Source organism: Scyliorhinus canicula, chromosome 18 (assembly GCF_902713615.1).
Source record: "Scyliorhinus canicula chromosome 18, sScyCan1.1, whole genome shotgun sequence".
Classification (NCBI taxonomy): Eukaryota; Metazoa; Chordata; class Chondrichthyes; order Carcharhiniformes; family Scyliorhinidae; genus Scyliorhinus; species Scyliorhinus canicula.
Window position 1 is genome coordinate 105,814,485 of NC_052163.1, and position 18,479 is coordinate 105,832,963.

At 42.3% G+C, this 18,479-nt stretch overlaps 1 protein-coding gene across 15 annotated transcripts in view; it reads left to right on the forward strand.

The window, feature by feature from the left end:
* The window catches only part of LOC119953729 (protein unc-13 homolog A), a 482,106-nt gene that overhangs the window by 290,341 nt on the left and 173,286 nt on the right, over positions 1-18,479 (forward strand). For all 15 annotated transcript variants that reach the window (XM_038778280.1, XM_038778279.1, XM_038778281.1 and 12 more), the window contains 3 exons: positions 13,457-13,462; positions 14,916-14,987; positions 15,752-15,971. In XM_038778280.1, the coding sequence (XP_038634208.1) occupies positions 13,457-13,462; positions 14,916-14,987; positions 15,752-15,971 (298 nt within the window). The remainder of the gene's footprint in view (positions 1-13,456; positions 13,463-14,915; positions 14,988-15,751; positions 15,972-18,479) is intronic.

Below are 18,479 nucleotides of genomic sequence, written 5' to 3' on the forward strand. Positions count from 1 at the left end.
TTTCTCTGCTTCTGTCATTTCCTTTTTCATTTCCCCTATGAACCATCCATATTCACCTGGTTCTCAATTGTATTATCCACCTAACATCTGCAATAAGCACACTTTCTTCTTAATCTCTCACGTTCGTCATTCAGGGAGCTCTGGATTTGCTCACCCTACTATTCACTTCATGGGAATATACCTCGACTGTGCCAGAACTATCTGTACTTTAAAGGTATCATATTGATTAATTACCACTTTTCCCGCCAACTGTTGATTCCAATTTAACTGACCCAGATCCATTCTTACCTCATTGAAGTTGGCTTTCCCTCTGTTAATTATTCTTACTCTGGATTGTTCTTTGTCCTTTTCCATAGCCAACTTAAACTTTATGACACAATGACCACTGTCCCCCAAATGTTCTCCGACTGCCATTTGAACCACTTGGTCCAGGTCTAGTGGTTTCTCCTTTCTTGTTGGACTGGAAACATAATGCTGTAGAAAATTTTATTGAACACGCTCTAGGAGCTCTTGCCCCTCTCTCCCTTTACATTACGACGATAATTAAAGCCTCTCCAATTTAACTACGCTATAATTCTTCTTGCACCTGTTTGTAATTCCCTTGCAAATTTGTTCTGCTATATCTTTCTTACTATAGACTGCATCTAGGAATATAATTGCACCATTTTTGATCCTTGGCTCTAACCAAATAAATTCTGTCCTTGATCCCTTTGGGGTCCCCTCACATCAGAACTGCAATGTTTTCCTGAATACCGCCACCTCCTCAATCTTTTCTTCCTTTTCTCTCTTGCCTGAACAGCTTGTATCCAGGAATGTGTAATACCTCATTCTGCCCTTTTTTTGAGTCAGATCCCTATTATAGCCGCAACATTGTATTTCCATATAGCAACTGCACCTGTAACTCAACAACTTTATTTATCGTACTGTGTGCATTCACATAGATGCGCAGTAACCCTGATTTAGGCTTTATTACTTTCGCCCTTACTCTGAACCCACCTAATAACTTTCTGCTTAATTTGTTGGTACGAATGTGGACAACAACAGCTGGCTGTTTATGCTTTGCATCAAGGTGCTATGCAGTCATTCAGTGACATCCCAGGGAGGCAGCACACCAGCCTGGATTCACATATACAACTGGAGAAACGCTTGTCTATTTCCCCTAACTATTGAATCACCTATCGTTTTTGCTCTTCAGTCTTCTTTATTCTTCTCTGTGGCCTCTGTGGCTGAGCCACCTGTGGTGCTGTGGACTTGGCTCTGGCTGTACTCGGCTCTGGCTGTACTCCCCAGTGAATCATCACTTTCATTAGTATTCAGAATGATACCGTTTGCTGAGTAGGCATCAAGCCAAGGCTGAGATTTTTCCAACTGGATTATCACCTACATGACTGCAAAGCTTCTATAGAAATGTAAGCAAAAGATAAATGACACCCATATATTTCAACGCAAATTCAATATCCTTATACATGTATATTCCTCTATAAAGTAATTATGCTGGAGACACATACATGTCTATCTTTGTATCTTCCCATACATGGGCAGATTCTTCCAGTCCTATCAGCAGTGGGAAGCAGTGGGTGGGGGAAATAATTTTGGCAGGAGACCTAAAATCAGTTTCTCCATGGCAGGATGAACTTTAGGAATTAGATTCTCGCGAATTTAAGTGTGTTGAGCTTCCTGATGAAGAATGTCGGAAAAGCCTTTTGCCTGCACAAGCATGTCATACATGCTCATTAAAAGGCTACTCGCTGGAATTAAGTTCCTAATTAAATGCCCCGTCAGCCAAAAATTTAAAATGTTCACATTTATGACTGTTCGTAAGTGGCGCACACCTGACCAATTTGACTTCTTCCTGCACTTTGAGGTGAGTAGATGCTGCTTTGTCTTTCTTGGGGATCACTCACAATTCTCAACCTCTTGATTCATGTAGACCAAACTGCAGTAAGGCTGGACACTGGAAGCAGGCTACGGTTGGAAAGATGGATCGGTAGCTGGTCACTGGAGGCAGGCAAAGGGCTCAAGGGTGGAACGGAGGTTGGACACAGGAGACAGGCGAAGGGTGGAATGCAGGATGGCTGTCTGGGGAAGGAAGGCAGATTGTCTGGAGTAGGGAGCAGGCTGTGAGGGTGCATAGATTTGGGATGGAGTGAAGGGCCTTTCTTGGTTCTGGGGATCCTGTGGTTGGATGGAGGATGGGATTTCCAGGCTTGGAGGTGGGTTAGAGAGAGTGGGTCCCAGAGGGTAAAGGCAGTGCTTGCGGGCTCTGGCGGTTGAGGGTACTAAGCAGCAGAGGGAACATTTACTCTGAACGGAGGGCAGGAAATGCAGTAGGTAGTTGGTCTAGGGTGGCATAATGGGTCGGGTGGGCATGGGGATAGTAACAAGTGTAGGCGCCAAGGATAGAGAGAAGGCATTTGTAGTATAAAGATTACAGGTGCAAGAGTAATAGGGGAGGCTCCAGGACATGGGAGAGGAATGGTTATATTGGACATGTCAAGGGGGTGGGGGGGAGGGGGGGAGGGAGGGGGGGGGGGTGGAGTTGTTGGGTGACCGGGTTAAGGTAGAAGCTGGCGGAGCATATTGGGATTCTCAGCAATGCAATGCTGTCACACTGAAACTGCAATCCCTTGAAGTGGGTGGAGGATCTTTTTGGGTGGATGGACTTCAATGTCAGCATAATTGGCCAACTGAAGGGATACGCTAATGATCATGAGGTGACTGGATGCGAACTATGCTCATTTGTGCTCTCTTCTCTATGGTTGAAGCCCACATGGTAGGTTTGCATCCTGACTCATGCGTCTCATAACATCGGGATCCACACAATGTGGAGCTGCTGTTCATTTCTGTGCGATTTCCCCATCTGCTGTCCTCAGAGACAGGGATGAAGGGAGAGAGATAAATGCCTCCAAAGAACGTGACTCCGAACCACCATCCTTCCTGATGAATGGTCATTGCTGACAAAGGACTCATGTGGTAAGTCTTTCTCTGCTGCCAAGCCAATGGTCTCTCTATAGAGTCTTGAGGGTAACGGAGGCAAGATAAATAGTTTCTGAGGGAGGGTTTTTGTACATGGCTGTCAATCATGGCTGTTATCCCAATCAAATGTCAATATCACCATGTGCAATCGTGTATGAACTGGATAAACCCGGATGATCCTTACCTGGAAGGGGTCGGGTAGGGCTGCCATATCTACATGTAACCTAGGCACAGAGTTTGGCAATGGCTTGGTGGCTTTCATAGAATCATAGAAGTTACAGTGCAAAAGGAGGCCACTCGGTCCATCGAGTCTGCACCAGCCCTTGGAAAGAGCACCACACCTAAGCCCAAACCTCTACTCTATCCCCGTAACCCAGTAACCCCACCCAACCTTTTTGGACTCTAAGGGCAATTTAGCTTGGCCAATCCATCTAACCTGCACATCTTTGGACTGTGGGAGGAAACTGGTGAACCCGGAGGAAATCCACGCAGACACTGGGAGAACGTGCAGACTCCGCACAGAGTGACCCAAGCCAGGAATCGAACCTGGGACCCTGGAGCTGTAAAGCAACTGTGCTACCACTGTGCTACCATGCCCCCCCCCCCAAAGGGGGGAAATGGAGGAAAACCTAAATGGAATATGTTCAGTAGATTGATTACTGTAATTTGTTCATGGATCCACTGAGACCTAGGTGATGCATGCTCCAGGCAACCCTGGCTTTCTACTGATTGTCATGCAGATGAGGAGAAGGGGGGAACTGGTGCATGCTGGCACAGGGCCAGGAGGTGCAATGGCCTGAGCAGCAAGAGGCAGCAGGGCCTCAAGAAGGTCAAAGTGGTGACCAGGAGCCAGTGCAAGAGTGAGTATTGGCCTAACCATGAGTATATTGCATGAGTGAAATATGAGTGATGAGTGAAAGGCTGGAGGTATCTTAGAATGTCCTGAATTGTGGTTGCATACATCTACTAACTTCTCCACGACAACCTGTGGCCAAAAGGACTTGGAGGCAATCCCACGTTTGTGGCATTAAAGGTCACTGCCGCCTTAAACTTCTTTGGTTCTACTGGGGACTTGTGCGGCATCTCCCAATCAGCAACACACAAGTACATCTGGGAGGGGAAAGATGCTCTATTCAGGAGAGGGCATCAATTTATCCAATTCTGCCTGGATCCCAAAAGCCAGACTGCAAGAGCAGTGTGTTTTGCAGAAATCTCGGGTGCGATTCTCCGCTCCCCACGCCAGGTGGGAGAATCGCGGGAGGGGTGGGAGAATCGCGGGAAGTCCGGGCGACTCGCGACACGCCCCCCTGGCACCCCCCTTAATCCCCCCCCTCCCCCGGCTCGGAAGAATCGGCGCTTGCCGTTTTTCACGGCGACCGGCGATTCTCCGGCCCGGATGGGCCGAGCGGCCTGCCGTTCCCGACCGGTTCACGACGATGGCAACCACACCTGGTCACTGCCGTCATGAACATGGGCGCCAAAGTGCCGTTTGAAACTTGTGGGGGGCGGAGAGGGGAGTGAGCACCACGGCTTTGCTCGGGAGGGGACTGGCCCGCGATCAGTGCCCACCGATTGTCGGGCCGGCCTCTCAAAGCGACGCACTCTTTCCCCTCTGCCGCCCTGCACGTCTTGTGGGGCAGCGGAGGGGAAGACGGCAACCGCGCATGCGTGGGTTTGAGCCGTCAGCCGTCGTGACGTCAGCCGTGCATGCGCGGGTTGGAGCCAGCCAAACTGCGCATGCGTGGTTGATGTTACTTAGGCGCCGCCGTCACGTCTTTCTCGGCGCGCCGCCTTGACGCAAGCGTCAAAGCCCGGCGGCCGAGAGTTACGGAGCACCGCTCCTAGCCCCCCGGGTGGGGGTGAATAAGGTGAGAGGAGTGGCCTCCGAGGCCGTCGTGAAACTCGACCGAGTTCACGACGGCCTTCCCGATTTATCGTGGGAGCGGAGAATTTCGCCCCTCAGGTTTCCTGAAAGTGCAAGGAGCGATTGGCTGCACACAGAGAGATCCCTGGCAACAGCCAATCACATTCATCGAGGAAAAATTTCCATTTTTATAATGAGGCTGATATGTAATCACACAAGGCAAATCCTGCTTAGTTCCCAGCTTTCACAACACCTATATTCTTACCCAATCTCAGGTGCCACAGGTTTTTGAAGGACCTCAGCAATTGAAGGGCTTGCTCCTTGAGGACGAGGGTTACCCCCAGTAGAGTTGTCTGATGACAACAGTTTGCTAGCTTCAGAGTGCTGTTGAGAGGAGGTGCAATGCCACACATGCCTCCACAAGATGCACGATTGAGCAAATGATAGTCCTCCTAAAGATGAGGTTCAGACTTTTGGGCTGCTCAGGTGGGGCTCTTGAATACTCACCACAGAGAGTATCATGAATCATTGCTGTCTATGTACCCTGCACAACCTTGTGTTCCAAAGAGGGGATGTCTTGACCGAGGGGGTCATGGAGGATCGAGATGTCTCCTCTGATAAGGATGGTGAAAGGACTGGTGCTGACGAGAGTCAGGATGTCACGGTGCCATGTGCAGAGGCCATTGGAAGGGTATGATGTGGCAGATGGGCCAATGGCAATCTGATAACTAACAGATTCCAGGCAGAGTAAGCTGCTGAGGCTTTCCTTGACTATTTGGTTTTCTATCGCCTGCTGGTTGGAAGGCCTCCGCTCCTTTTTGTTTACAGACGTTATACTTTGCTCGAATGTATCTTTATTTTTGATAGTTGAATTAAATTTCACTGGTTAAAGTCTGCCCTGCTGGTGGTTTGATCTTTTGCAGTTGCCAAACTGTGCTAATATAGAGGGACAGATTCTCCGATTCTGAGGCCAAATGCGGAGGATCTGTGGCGGTTTCCGTGGAAAAAATCGGCGCCGCTCGTCACCGATGCTACGACCGGTGAGGGCTAGCACCTGCGGGACTTGAACCTTCCAGCCTCCATGAACTTAAAGGCTGGAGAATGGCTGGGGCCGTGGCCGTGCATGAGTACAGAAACGACCTGCAGCGGTCGCGCCGTAAAACATGGCGTCGCCTGTGTGCGGACCCAACCTGACAAAGTGCCACCCAGCTCCACCCCTTGGCCACACCCCACCAGCCGCCCCAGCCCTCGCGTAAGCCACCCCGGCCAGCAGCATGGCTCCCGCCTGGCTGGGGCAGCGCTGGACACAGTTCACAGCCGCCAAGCTGGGTTCCAGCACAGCTGAGACCAGAAGTGAACCGCGCTATCATGTACTTGGCCATCAGAGGCGGAGCATCGGGGGAGGGCCTTCAGATGACGCGCTGAGGCCGTTCCAACGGCATGCGCCGCACACTGCGATGACGCTGTTTCAGAGGGGGTGGAGCATACAAAACCTGCATCAAACAGGTGTCGCCCCCAATTTCGGCGTCAAAAGGCATTCTCCACCTAATCGCCGATTACATAATCGCCGTCAGGGAACAGAGAATCTCGCCCAGCGAGTCCTGGTGTTAAATGCACGTATCAGAATTTGCAAAGCACTCTGTTCTCCCATGACCTTGGGCACCTATAAGTAGAATTGAGATTTTTTTCCATCTCCATGGCAACTTGGAAGCAATATCAAATCTTACCTCTGCATGGAGGCAGTCATGTCACCTTCATACCTACTCCCAATAGGGGGCAGACCTTTTGGAGACCTCTTTCAGTTGGAACCAGATATGTGGGTCCGCAGGGACGAGAAGCACAAGAACCATTTGGCTCCTAAAGATTATTCCTTCATGCAGATTGATGGGAACATCATGTTCCTGCCACCTTCAAACCCCTCCCTCCCCCAATAGTTTATCCATTTCCCTTACCATCTTTATCATGCCGTAAAGTTTTAATTCTGTTGCATCCATTCACTGAGTGCATTATGAGTTGTTGAGTAGCAAGCACTCCAGACCTTCCATTCGCAGAGACCCAAGTTTCTCTCTGAGATGATCATAGTATTAGTGCAAGACTCTGATCCTTCACAGGCAATGTAAACATCTTTACTGCATGGATCTACAGACCCCTGTTAGAGTTGCTAATGCTTAACCTGGATAGCCTCATAGTCCGGGCTCAGTTCAGCACATAGACCTTTTCTACCCTCTCTCGTCTCACGACTAAAACCCCAGTCCTTCAATGAGGTCCGATGCATTTTGGTTGCAAGCCAATTGTGCAATATCTACTGCAACCCTTGATAAGAAGACAAGTAAGCCAAACAGATCTCCTTGTGAGGTCTGACAAAAGCTTCAGTCAACTGCACATAAACCTCAATCTCTTGCAGTCAAGGCAAACTCGCCTGTTGCCTCCTTACTTGCAGTCTTCACCTGCATCGTAGCTCAAAGTGACAAATCAACAAGGAAGGCCGTTGACAATTGGACATACCCACCACAGTTTTCTCCAAATATGTAGAGAAGCCTCTGATTTTCTGTTGTTAGTAAGACATTGTAGAACTTTACTCTTTCAACTCAAACGGCATCACACTCTTGCCTGCCAGTCACTTAGCATGTTCAACCTCACCTCTCGCCTTGCTAATTCTGTATGATACCAATGCCTAGAGAGACAGAGTACAGGGCTGAATGCATATCTGTATCTATAACAGGTTTCTTGGGGCTGAGTCCAGAGGCTTGTCATCTGCATTGAGCTGAGCAGGGGCCTAGCCTCCACCACTCATCTGAGTGTCAGAGGCTTCAGCTGTCACTTCTTCCACCAGCTGTGGACCCATGTCTGTGATATACTCAGCAAATTATCATTCTAGAATCACTATAGTGCAGAAGGAGGCCATTCGGCCCATCGAGTCTGCACCAACTCTCCAAAAGAGAACCCTATCCAGGCTTACTCCCCCTATCCCTGAAACCTGCACAGCCTTGGATACTAAGTGACAATTTAACACAGCCAATCCACCTAATGTGCACATCTTTGGACTGTGGGAGGAAACTGGAGCACGCAGAGGAAACCCACGCAACGCAGGGCAAATGTACATAGTCACCCGCGGCTGGAATTGAACACGGGTCCCTGATGCTGTGAGGCAGCAGTGACAATCATTGTGCCACCGAGCCTACTACGTGCTCTCACTGAGGTGAATATATTATCTGCAGCGGTGGAGGATGCAGGAGAAAGCTGTAATACTGTATCTTCTGAAGCATCCTCAGAGGTAGGGTTGGAGATCAAACTCTGCTGTTGGAGGGTCCTCACAGATGCATACGTAATGAGCTGAACAGTGCAAGATCGCACATGGTCAGCCATTCCGCCCCACAGCAGGAATCACTCCCACTTCCGAACTTGCCACCAAACTGAGATCCCAGACCGGAAGGTCCTGGACATGATCTGCACTGTATTCTACATTGACTCTCGCAGGGATTTTCTCACAAACCTGCTGAACTTGCTGCTTCTTTGGATGTCCTTCAAACCTGTTTGAAAAAAACTTCTTCAAGTAGTCAATTATAATTAGTAGGATATTGTGAGTGAACCTAGCATCCCTATACTTGTTCTAACTATTGCACTTAAATGTGTTGATGTTGTAATTGTGCTTACTCATTGTGCATTATTTATAAGCCATGCATGCAAATTACTGCTTAAAATGTGGCTTAAACGACTTTATAGCAAATTGTAATCAGGTTAGCTGTTCTGTTCTACATTAACATGATACATCACACCTAAAAGATAGTACACTAAATAATGTGCTGAAATGTGTAAAGGAGTTAGAATTAGCTCTGTGAAGTATGTTTGAGCTAGATTTCTTGGCTTGTTCATACTTAATATGCAGGTTTATGATTAGGAAATTTCCAAAATTTCAAAGTGAAGATTTGATCGAATAATTTGGACTAAGGTCATATTTTCAGTAAAATAATCAATTTATAAAATGTATTTTGAATAAAATATTGAAGAAAAACTTTATCATCTAATGTGGGAGTTGAGACCACGACCCTGAGCCTCATTACATACCAACTGAGCTAGTCAGGGTCTGTAGGAACTTCTTGAACAAAGCCTTTTCAACCTGTTCAGCCTTTCTATGGAATATCGGCCTTCTATCAGTTAAAATGTAATCTTACCTGCTGTAATATTAACATGTATCACAGCATGACAAGAGCATTTACAAATTGCACTTTATTCATTTTTAATCACAATAATAATGTTGGAATGGGAAGCATGATACCAATAACTCCTGTGTCATAATAAACCTTTGATGTTCAGTAAATGAACCTGAATTAATTGAACTCAATTTCTGGCCTCCAAAATGAGGACTTTAAAGCCAACTGTGCATTATCTTTATAGCTAGAGCCAACAACCAAAGGTTGTAATACACACGTCTGAATCTTCGATTGCGCCATTGACAGCAGTGTAGGCCAAGTGCACACGTGCGCATGATACCTTTCTGGTCAGCGGTAGGAGTTAGTGTTTTGCTCTTTCTGACAAGCTGGCTTGACAGTTCCCAGGGCGGCAGCAGGTACACATTGGTCAGGATCTGCTGCGCACTGATGGAGCAGTACTTGTAATGGGCCACGCAATGTGCTCAATATTGTTCCCAAATTAGCTCATGATGCTCTGGCTTTGGAGGACATTCCAATGCTGGGTTGCATGTGTTTTGTCACTTTGTAGATGGAGCAACTCTCTCCTTCCTTGACCATTTCTGGTTCTTTCCACCATTTGCTGATCCTTTTTGCAAGGCTTTTTTGGCAATCTTTGTCGGCAAAATAAATTGGGTCGCTTCTACCATTTGAAGGCCCCTCAAGTTAACAAACAAGTTGAACATTTATCAGTTTTGATCTAATATCCAGTGAAGATAGGTCCACCAGCAAAGGAAGTACAATCTGGAGAAACTTTGACACTAGCATGATTATTTTGTAACTGGGAGAATGGGAATTGCAACTAAAGTCATTTTTGAGCTATGGTTGGCCTACACAAACTGCACCAATTCTATTGTGATTACCAAAACAACACATTGTCTATCCACAATCATTCCTATTTTGAGAGGATAAATGTGAAGCCTTAGCTTACTGATGGAGTAATTAAATGCTGAGGTAATTACTATAACCTTTACAAATATCACCTGTTATATAATGTATGCCCACCACAATGTGAGATCATGTTATATATAAATGTCACGTGTGTGGGGGTAATTTAAATTATTCCTTTTAATATTGAAAATTGTAATAAACCCTGTACTTACATTTGCTGGACAAAATAGATCTGCTTGAGGCATTGCTGCACTTTTGTTTTTTTAATTCTGCAGCTCCATATCACATAGTGAGAGATCATTTATGGTTTTGCTTTCTTGATCAAAGAACTGTCAAATTACAACATTAAAAGCAAATGCTTTTTGTAAATTTGGTGGAATGAGAATATGTTAATAAAGTTGGGGATGAAAAGTGATTATTACATTAATGATCAGTTTCAAAATTAAATTCAAAATGTAATTTATGTAACATTTTTAGAGGTTTCCAGTGGTAAACCTATTTAAACTGCACCACTGCATTTAAACATAGAATCAGTTAACAACTAAAATATTTTAAAATGTGTATTTTGCTGAAAGGTTCACATTCTAAATTATTTTTATGAAAACACAATAATTGCAAAGAAGTAAAGCATTGTTTTATAGAAAAGGAGGGAAACTTCAGGATTACATATACTTGAATGTTTTATAAAGCCCTAATGACCAGTCACAGATACAGGTGGAAGGTGCCTAAGTGCATCTCTTTCCTAATATTAGGTTAGGGATGGATTTGCAGGTCACACAGAAACATGGAAACAGGAAGTGGAAGATATTGGTAATTGTAAAATCCAATGGAAGAGACGCAGGAACGCATAGCAGGATAGGAATGAACAAAGGTTTATTACGGTATACACAATAATTACAAAAGCAACAACTTCTCTCCTCGAAAGGGTGACCCTCTTTGACCTGCACCCAGGTTGAGGTTTTTATACTGAGAGGTTCCCCCTTGTTCAGGGGAAACTCCACCCCCAATTATTGGGGGAGTTCATACTCTGTGGTAAAGGTGGGGAATCTTAAGATAGAGCACAGTCCTTGGCCCCTGAGGGGGTCATTATGCCAAAAAAGTAAACCGTTAGACCATTAATCTGGATAAACTTTTAACTCTCAATCTAACTGACACCTGCATGTGCACAATATGTCGAAGTATGTTAAATATTGGCTAAATAAAGCTGCATTTTATTGCTAATGGAAAACCATTTCAGTTGGCAGGTTTGTTTTACCCCATTGAAAAAACAATTGAATCAAAATATCAAATGTCTATGCTGTGATGATGTTTCACTAAAATCTTGAACAAAAATTTGGTTTGGAAAGTACTAATTGTGTACAGTGCTATAAAACTATTCAGAAGGTTGGCTCATGCTCATAAGGTATGTATGTATGGCTTGTAGACCCACAAAATAAAATAACATGACTGGTACAAGGGTGATTAAAGTTGATCGCCATAGATTTGTTTATAGCTAAAAACCATGCTTGTTTTGGCAGCAGTTCTGAACAATTTCCAACAAAATAAAATGTGTAAAAGCTACTGAATAATCCAGTAGGTTTTCAGCAAATATTAAATGATGATAGATATTTACAGTTTATGACTATTTTCTTTTTTTTTTTAAATATCTGAATTTAACTACATGGCCTCTGCTTCAACATCAATTCTTACATATATAAAATTGCACAGCAATGGTGACTGGAACCATGTGTTCAAATTAGCTCAGTGAAGTGATCGCATTAGCATATTAAGAAATATGTCAATGGTACTTGTAAACTGCTCATCATAATGACTCCTAATAACACAATCTGTAGAATATTACTGCATGTACTTGCAAATCACTTTAGTTTACCTATTTAGAAAGTAATATAATCTAATATTCACAACTGGCTTCAATGCTTGTTTTTGGCAATTAAGGACTGTTATTTCCATGAACTTTTGGAAACTAGTCTGGGGAAAAAACCATCACTTGTAGCTAGTATATAGTAGATGAGAGTAGTAGCATGCTTATTATGACATCACATTTGAAATATTCTTTCTTTGTCATCCTATAAATTAAAAATAATTATAATATTCAGGCAATGGTGCTAAATGCCTAGCTGCAGTTTCTATTTTGTTTCAAGACTACTGATGCCTTGTGTCGAACTCCATGAGCCATCCTATAATACTTAGATTCTTAATGTAGCTTCTTCCATATGCTTCACTTTTAGATCACTCATGTATAGTGTCTGGCTGAGTTGATTAATGTAGGTGCATAAAATTGTGACAATTGTGACTGTGTCAGAATCATGGGCATTCCTACCTCCACAAGTTAATAAACTGATAATTAACAATGCTAAATAGTCACAATGCAAATATATCTTAAAATATTGATCCATTTGATTCTACTTTTTTGTTTGACATCATTGATGTGAGTGAGGTAGGTTGCAAACAAAGATGCTGTGCATCTGATAAATAGACCAAATGAACATGGCTGTACTTCTTGCATAACGAGCTCTCGATTCCAACCAAGTCTTGGTGCAAAAGTATAAAAAGATCTTTACCCATGGGGTTTAGAGGTAGAATCAGCAGACAAATCTCTCTGCCCTATTTCTATGATCCTGTTTGCAAAATCATTCCAAAAAGCCATTAACAGAATTCGGAATACATGATAAATGCTGTTTCTCTCAGCCAGGAAATGTTATCTAGTGTCAGAATATGTAAAAATTAAGGAGAAAATAAGTACAACCTTGTGAATTGGAAGCAATTTATATTTTCACTTTTAAATGAAATAGTAACTAGTTGAGATTGCTACAGTATATGCATTTATAGGAAATATTTAAAAAGACTTTGAGAAGCCCGATAATTTTAATGTTTAATATATCAAAACAGTGTATTTAAACCTGGTTGCTAAGCACAGTAATACTTATAACATATAATTTTGATAACCTTTATGATTGTGTGTTGCAGAGCCTAAATCTGCATATTATGAGGGGTGGAGTAAGCTTCTTGATGATAATTAATAATTGATCACACATTAGCTTTGGAAAGCTTTTTAACCTGTTATTGTATTAATGAAACAAACATAGACTATGTACTCAATAGAATCTCTCTAAATAGAGGTGTACATCAAAGAAGGTATCACTAAACAAATAATACATCTCGAATTCAATCATCAGGAGAGCATTGAACAGAATATTTATTTGCAATCCAGCAAGAATTATTCATGATCGGTCAGTAAAAGTAATCAAGTGACAAAAATATTAATCTTCTCCCTTAAGGGAATTTATTTTTTTGTTTTTCCTGTTCAATGATTACCAAGTTAAAACAAAGCATGTACAGTATAAAAAATAAAATCATTAGTTGAAAATGGCACACAAATCTGATTTGTAGTTAAGTGAATACAACTTATTCCTATCTTGCCAACAGTGTCCACGATGACTGACCTTGTGGTTTGTGTTCAATGTCAAGCCTTAGATGTTTTTTAATCCGTGTATTAATGTTTTGTAATTTATTTCATCATTGCATTCACTTTGTGCAGGCTATGGTAAGTGCTTTATATGTGGTGTAAACTAGGTTAGTGAAGATCTATTAGTGATGAATAGACCATGAACCAAATAACTAAACTAGGTCATGTAAAGTGTGGTATGAATCCCCACAGGCTGTACTAATTGGTCAGTTTCTTACCTTATTGGAACAATTGAAATTTGCAGTTACCTGGTAACATAGGTTTACAAGCTTAAAAAATAGCAATTTCAAAACACATTTTGAAGACAATCTTCTATCCAGATCACATTGTAATAAAATGCTTAAAGTGTCATATTTTACAGTGGAGCAAGAAGTAAATTGTCAGAAAGTTAACCAGGGATTTAATGAACTTTTGTGATTTATTTCTATACTTATGCTGCAATTTTATTTTATTGAGTTATTAGATATGAATAACAGGTAGCCTGACAACAAAATGCTCACAAAAATTGACACTTATGGTCTTACCTATAATGACCTGTACCACATTGTACATCTGCTTAGTTTGGATCATTTCAGTTCAAGGTTCATGTACTCCTACTTCTAATTACATATTTTCTTCCCATGTTTTTATTTTGTGTAGAATTATTATATTAAATTTGATAGGGACAGTAACATAGCTTCATCAATGACCAAACAATTTTTTAAGAAGCCATTGCCAGCTAAGCAGTTTTAAAGGTGTTACTTGAATGTGATTCCATTAAATATTAACATTTTTAGTTGATCTCCAAAATGGAGATTATGATGTGCCAAATCATGTCAGCTCTGTACCAAATCCTCACTTCTTCATCTAATGTTTTTGCAACACTATTGTTTTATGGGTCTTTCTAGGCTGAAGTTCTTTCTAGAAACTGCTAAACTGAAAGCTATTGACACATTAATGAAATTATTTCTAATTTTCAAATCCAAAGCTTTACAAATTCTGAAGGAGTGAATAATATTATGACTGCAATATAAAGCAAAACTAGCACAGATGGCAATAGAATTAATAAAGGAAAAGACACTAGTTATTTGAGATTTTGATTCTGGTTTACCTATTTATCAAATAATGGAAACTCACTATTCTGCCGAATGTACCTTCCGTAAAATTCTGTGAGCATTAAACTTCTACCTTTAGTCTTCCTGCTGATACAACTTCAGATAATTATTGCACAACAGGATACCTAGTTTCGTATGTTTGTTTTTTTTTAAAGAAAGCCATTGAAAGACGTTTAATTTATATATTAAATGTGAAAGTGCAGTACTTGTATAAAATTGTTTATGAGGGAAAATGCTTACAATGTTTAAGTTTTTTTGCTGGCCATAGGGTTCTATTCTGGTTATTGAATAAGTAATGTTGCTTCCTTTTGGGGGATTAGTCTCCCTGTTATATTTTACTGCATAATATCAGCAGTTTAAAAAAAAAACACAATTTGTCTGAAAAATGTTTGGCATGTCTTCTAATGTATAGATAATTTATCTCTTTATTTATATAGTCTTTGGTGCAGTCAAGAAAAGCTGGCATTACTTCTGCACTGGCAACTCGTACTCTTAATGATGAAGAACTGGTAAGATGAGTTACTGCATGATTTTGTTCCAAACATAAATTCTTTTAAAATATATAATTTGTGAATCATTTGTTGTGCTTCTCCACAAAGTGTAAACTATATATAATTTATAGTTCTGTTTTTCTGGTGGAGAATGGAAATATCCATTTCTGGGGAAAAAAGGAGGAAGATGACTGAATACAAAAATAGATTGGTGGTAATATTAACCTCCACCAAAACAGGTTGGTTTAGTTTGGTTGGGGGATTAATATATTATCTCCTCCATGCCTTTGTTACTGATAGACTTGACTGTTCCATCTTCCACCCTCCATAAACCTGAGCTCATCCAAAGTTCCCGTACCAGCCTCCCCAAACAGGCGCTGGAATGTGGCGACTAGGAGCTTTTCACAGTAACTTCATTGAAGCCTACTCGTGACAATAGCGATTTTCATGTTCAGTACTGCTGCCTGTATCATAACACCTAATTCCTGTTTACCTATCACCTGTGCTCACTGATGTATGCTGGCACCTAGTCTAGAAAGATGTCAATTTCAAAATTGTCCTAGATTTTGGATTCCTCCATTGCTTTGCCCCTTTTTAATTTCTGTAACCTCTTCCACCCCTCCAGTGCTCTGTGAGGAGCTAGCTATAATAGTCAGGAGAAGAATTGGCAGATTTTTTAAAAAGAAAACTAACATTTTTTATTAATATATACTCAGAAACATTGTTTGATCTGATCCTCCATACAGCAAAACGCAAACTAATGAAAGACTTCTGTTTGTTAGAAAAACCATGTTTACAAGAAGACCTTGCAAGCCTTAATCTACCCTATTTCTTGCACAACACCACACAATTTTGAAGTGTGGACAGCAACCACTCCCACATATTGCTATGAATGTGAAGGCTTGTTATGGGGAATCGCTCGCCAGGGAATGCGCTGCACTGAATGTGGAGTTAAATGTCATGAAAAATGCCAAGATCTTCTCAATGCAGATTGTTTACAACGTAAGTCACTTGCATGGATTTTTTTGTTTACTTATCTGGAGCTTTTTGATTTGTTAAGTGACTGCTACATTATAGGTATTCACAGCACTTAGACCCATTTGAATCATGTAATTGCAGCACCATTTTTACAAGTTCACTCTTACACAAAATACATTGAATTTTTATCTCTTGGCGGGGCACCCAAATGCTTTCCGATAGGGTGGTTGGATTTAAATATTTTTCAATCCAACTTAAATACAATTCAATAATGAGCAGAATGTAGCAGTGTTTTAGATTGGGTGATGCAGTTTACTCCTCTCTTGAAGTGGAGCACACAGCACTGTCGACCAGTCTATTATAGAGCAGAGAATCTCACGGTTAAATTCAAGTGATAAATGTGGGACTCAAACCACAGTGTTATATTAGTTGAGAGAGAGACACAAATGCCCCCCCGTAGCGTATTTCATGGCAGCGGAGGCAGCCCACCATTGGCTGGTGTTGGGGTCTTCTGATCCCACCGCTGTCAATGGGGTTTCCTGTTCTATGTATCCCCACTGCCGAGAAACCCACCGCGAGACCGGAAGGTCTCACTGGCGAGAACCGCTGGAAAAAGTCCGGTCAAAATACTCAGTTGCTCTTTTGTACCACTCTATTCACCTTGTTTCAGGTTGAATGTTGCAAGTATTTGTTGTATTTTTAGTATATTTAAACTGGCACTTGACCGAACAATTTAAATCAATGTTCAACGTAAACAAGTCTAATTTCACAAATCTTCTATGATGTGGAGATGCCGGCGTTGGACTGGGGTGAGCACAGTAAGAAGTCTTACAACACCAGGTTAAAGTCCAACAGGTTTGTTTCAAACACGAGCTTTCGGAGCACGGCTCCTTCTTCAGGTGAATGGAAAGGCTTGTTCCAGAAATGTTTATATAGACACAGTCAGAGATGCCCCGGAATGCGAGCACCTGCAGGCAATCAAATCATCAAAGATGCAGAGAGAGAGGTAACTCCAGGTTAAAGAGGTGTGAATTGTCCCAAGCCAGTTCAGTCGGTAGGCCTCTGCAAGTCCAGGCTTGTTGGTGGGGGCCATCCCCACACCCCCACTACTGGCCTTCAAACAACCGCGCAACCTCAAACAAACCATTGTTTGCAGCAAATTACCCAGCCTTCAGAACAGCAACCACAACACCACAAAACCCTGCCAGGGTAATCTCTGCAAGACATGCCAGATCATCGACATGGACACCACCATTACACGTGGAAACACCACCCACCAGGTACGCGGCGCATACTCGTGCGACTCGACCAATGTAGTCTACCTCATACGCTGCAGGAAAGGATGTCCCGAAGCGTGGTACATTGGCGAGACCATGCAGACACTGCGACAACGAATAAACGGGCATCGTGCGACTATCAACAGGCAGGACTGTTCCCTTCCAGTTGGGGAACACTTCAGCAGTCAAGGACATTCAGCCTCTGATCTCCGGGTCAGCATTCTACAAGGAGGCCTTCAGGAGACGCGACAACGCAAAATTGCTGAGCAAAAACTTATAGCGAAGTTCCGCACGCATGAATGCGGACTCAACCGGGATCTGGGATTCATGTCGCATTACATTCGGCCCCCACCAACAAGCCTGGACTTGCAGAGGCCTACCGACTGAACTGGCTTGGGACAATTCACACCTCTTTAACCTGGAGTTACCTCTCTCTCTGCATCTTTGATGATTTGATTGCCTGCAGGTGCTCGCATTCCGGGGCATCTCTGACTGTGTCTATATAAACATTTCTGGAACAAGCCTTTCCATTCACCTGAAGAAGGAGCCGTGCTCCGAAAGCTCGTGTTTGAAACAAACCTGTTGGACTTTAACCTGGTGTTGTAAGACTTCTTACTACAAATCTTCTAAGCAGCTGAGACTGCCACAAAGTAGGTGCTGGTATTTGTTTAATTGGATGATAAATTGAAAAGCCAAACAGGGGAATACAACCCATTTAAATGTTATATAAATGTCTTGGTGACGAGCACGGATCTATCAATAAAAAAAGAATTGGTTATTGAAGTCTTACTGGGAATAGATTTCCTGCACATTATTAAATACACAAATATATAATGGTCATAATAAGTGTCAACATTTATGAACTAGTATATGTAGATAATGTAAGATTCTTTGTGACATTTAGGCCTTTAAAATAATGTTTGCTTATATTCACAAAGCTGAACATTGTTTGGAGACATTTTGAAATTTTAAAATTATTTGTGGCATTGTTTTATTGTTATTTCTCTCCTCTAAGTCTTTGCAGTGCCATATATCTAACCCTACAGTTGACATCTGTTGGTGCCAATCTACAGTGCACAACATTGCACACTACCATTTATAGTTAATAATAACTCATGTACTGCATTGAATATGAAGGTTTCTTGTGAGGCTGATAGGTAATTCATGATAACATGATTTTCTGGTTTCCCCGTGGTGAAGAACATACTGCCTGCTCAATTCACCCAATCTCAGGAACTGTTGAGATTAGAGTGAA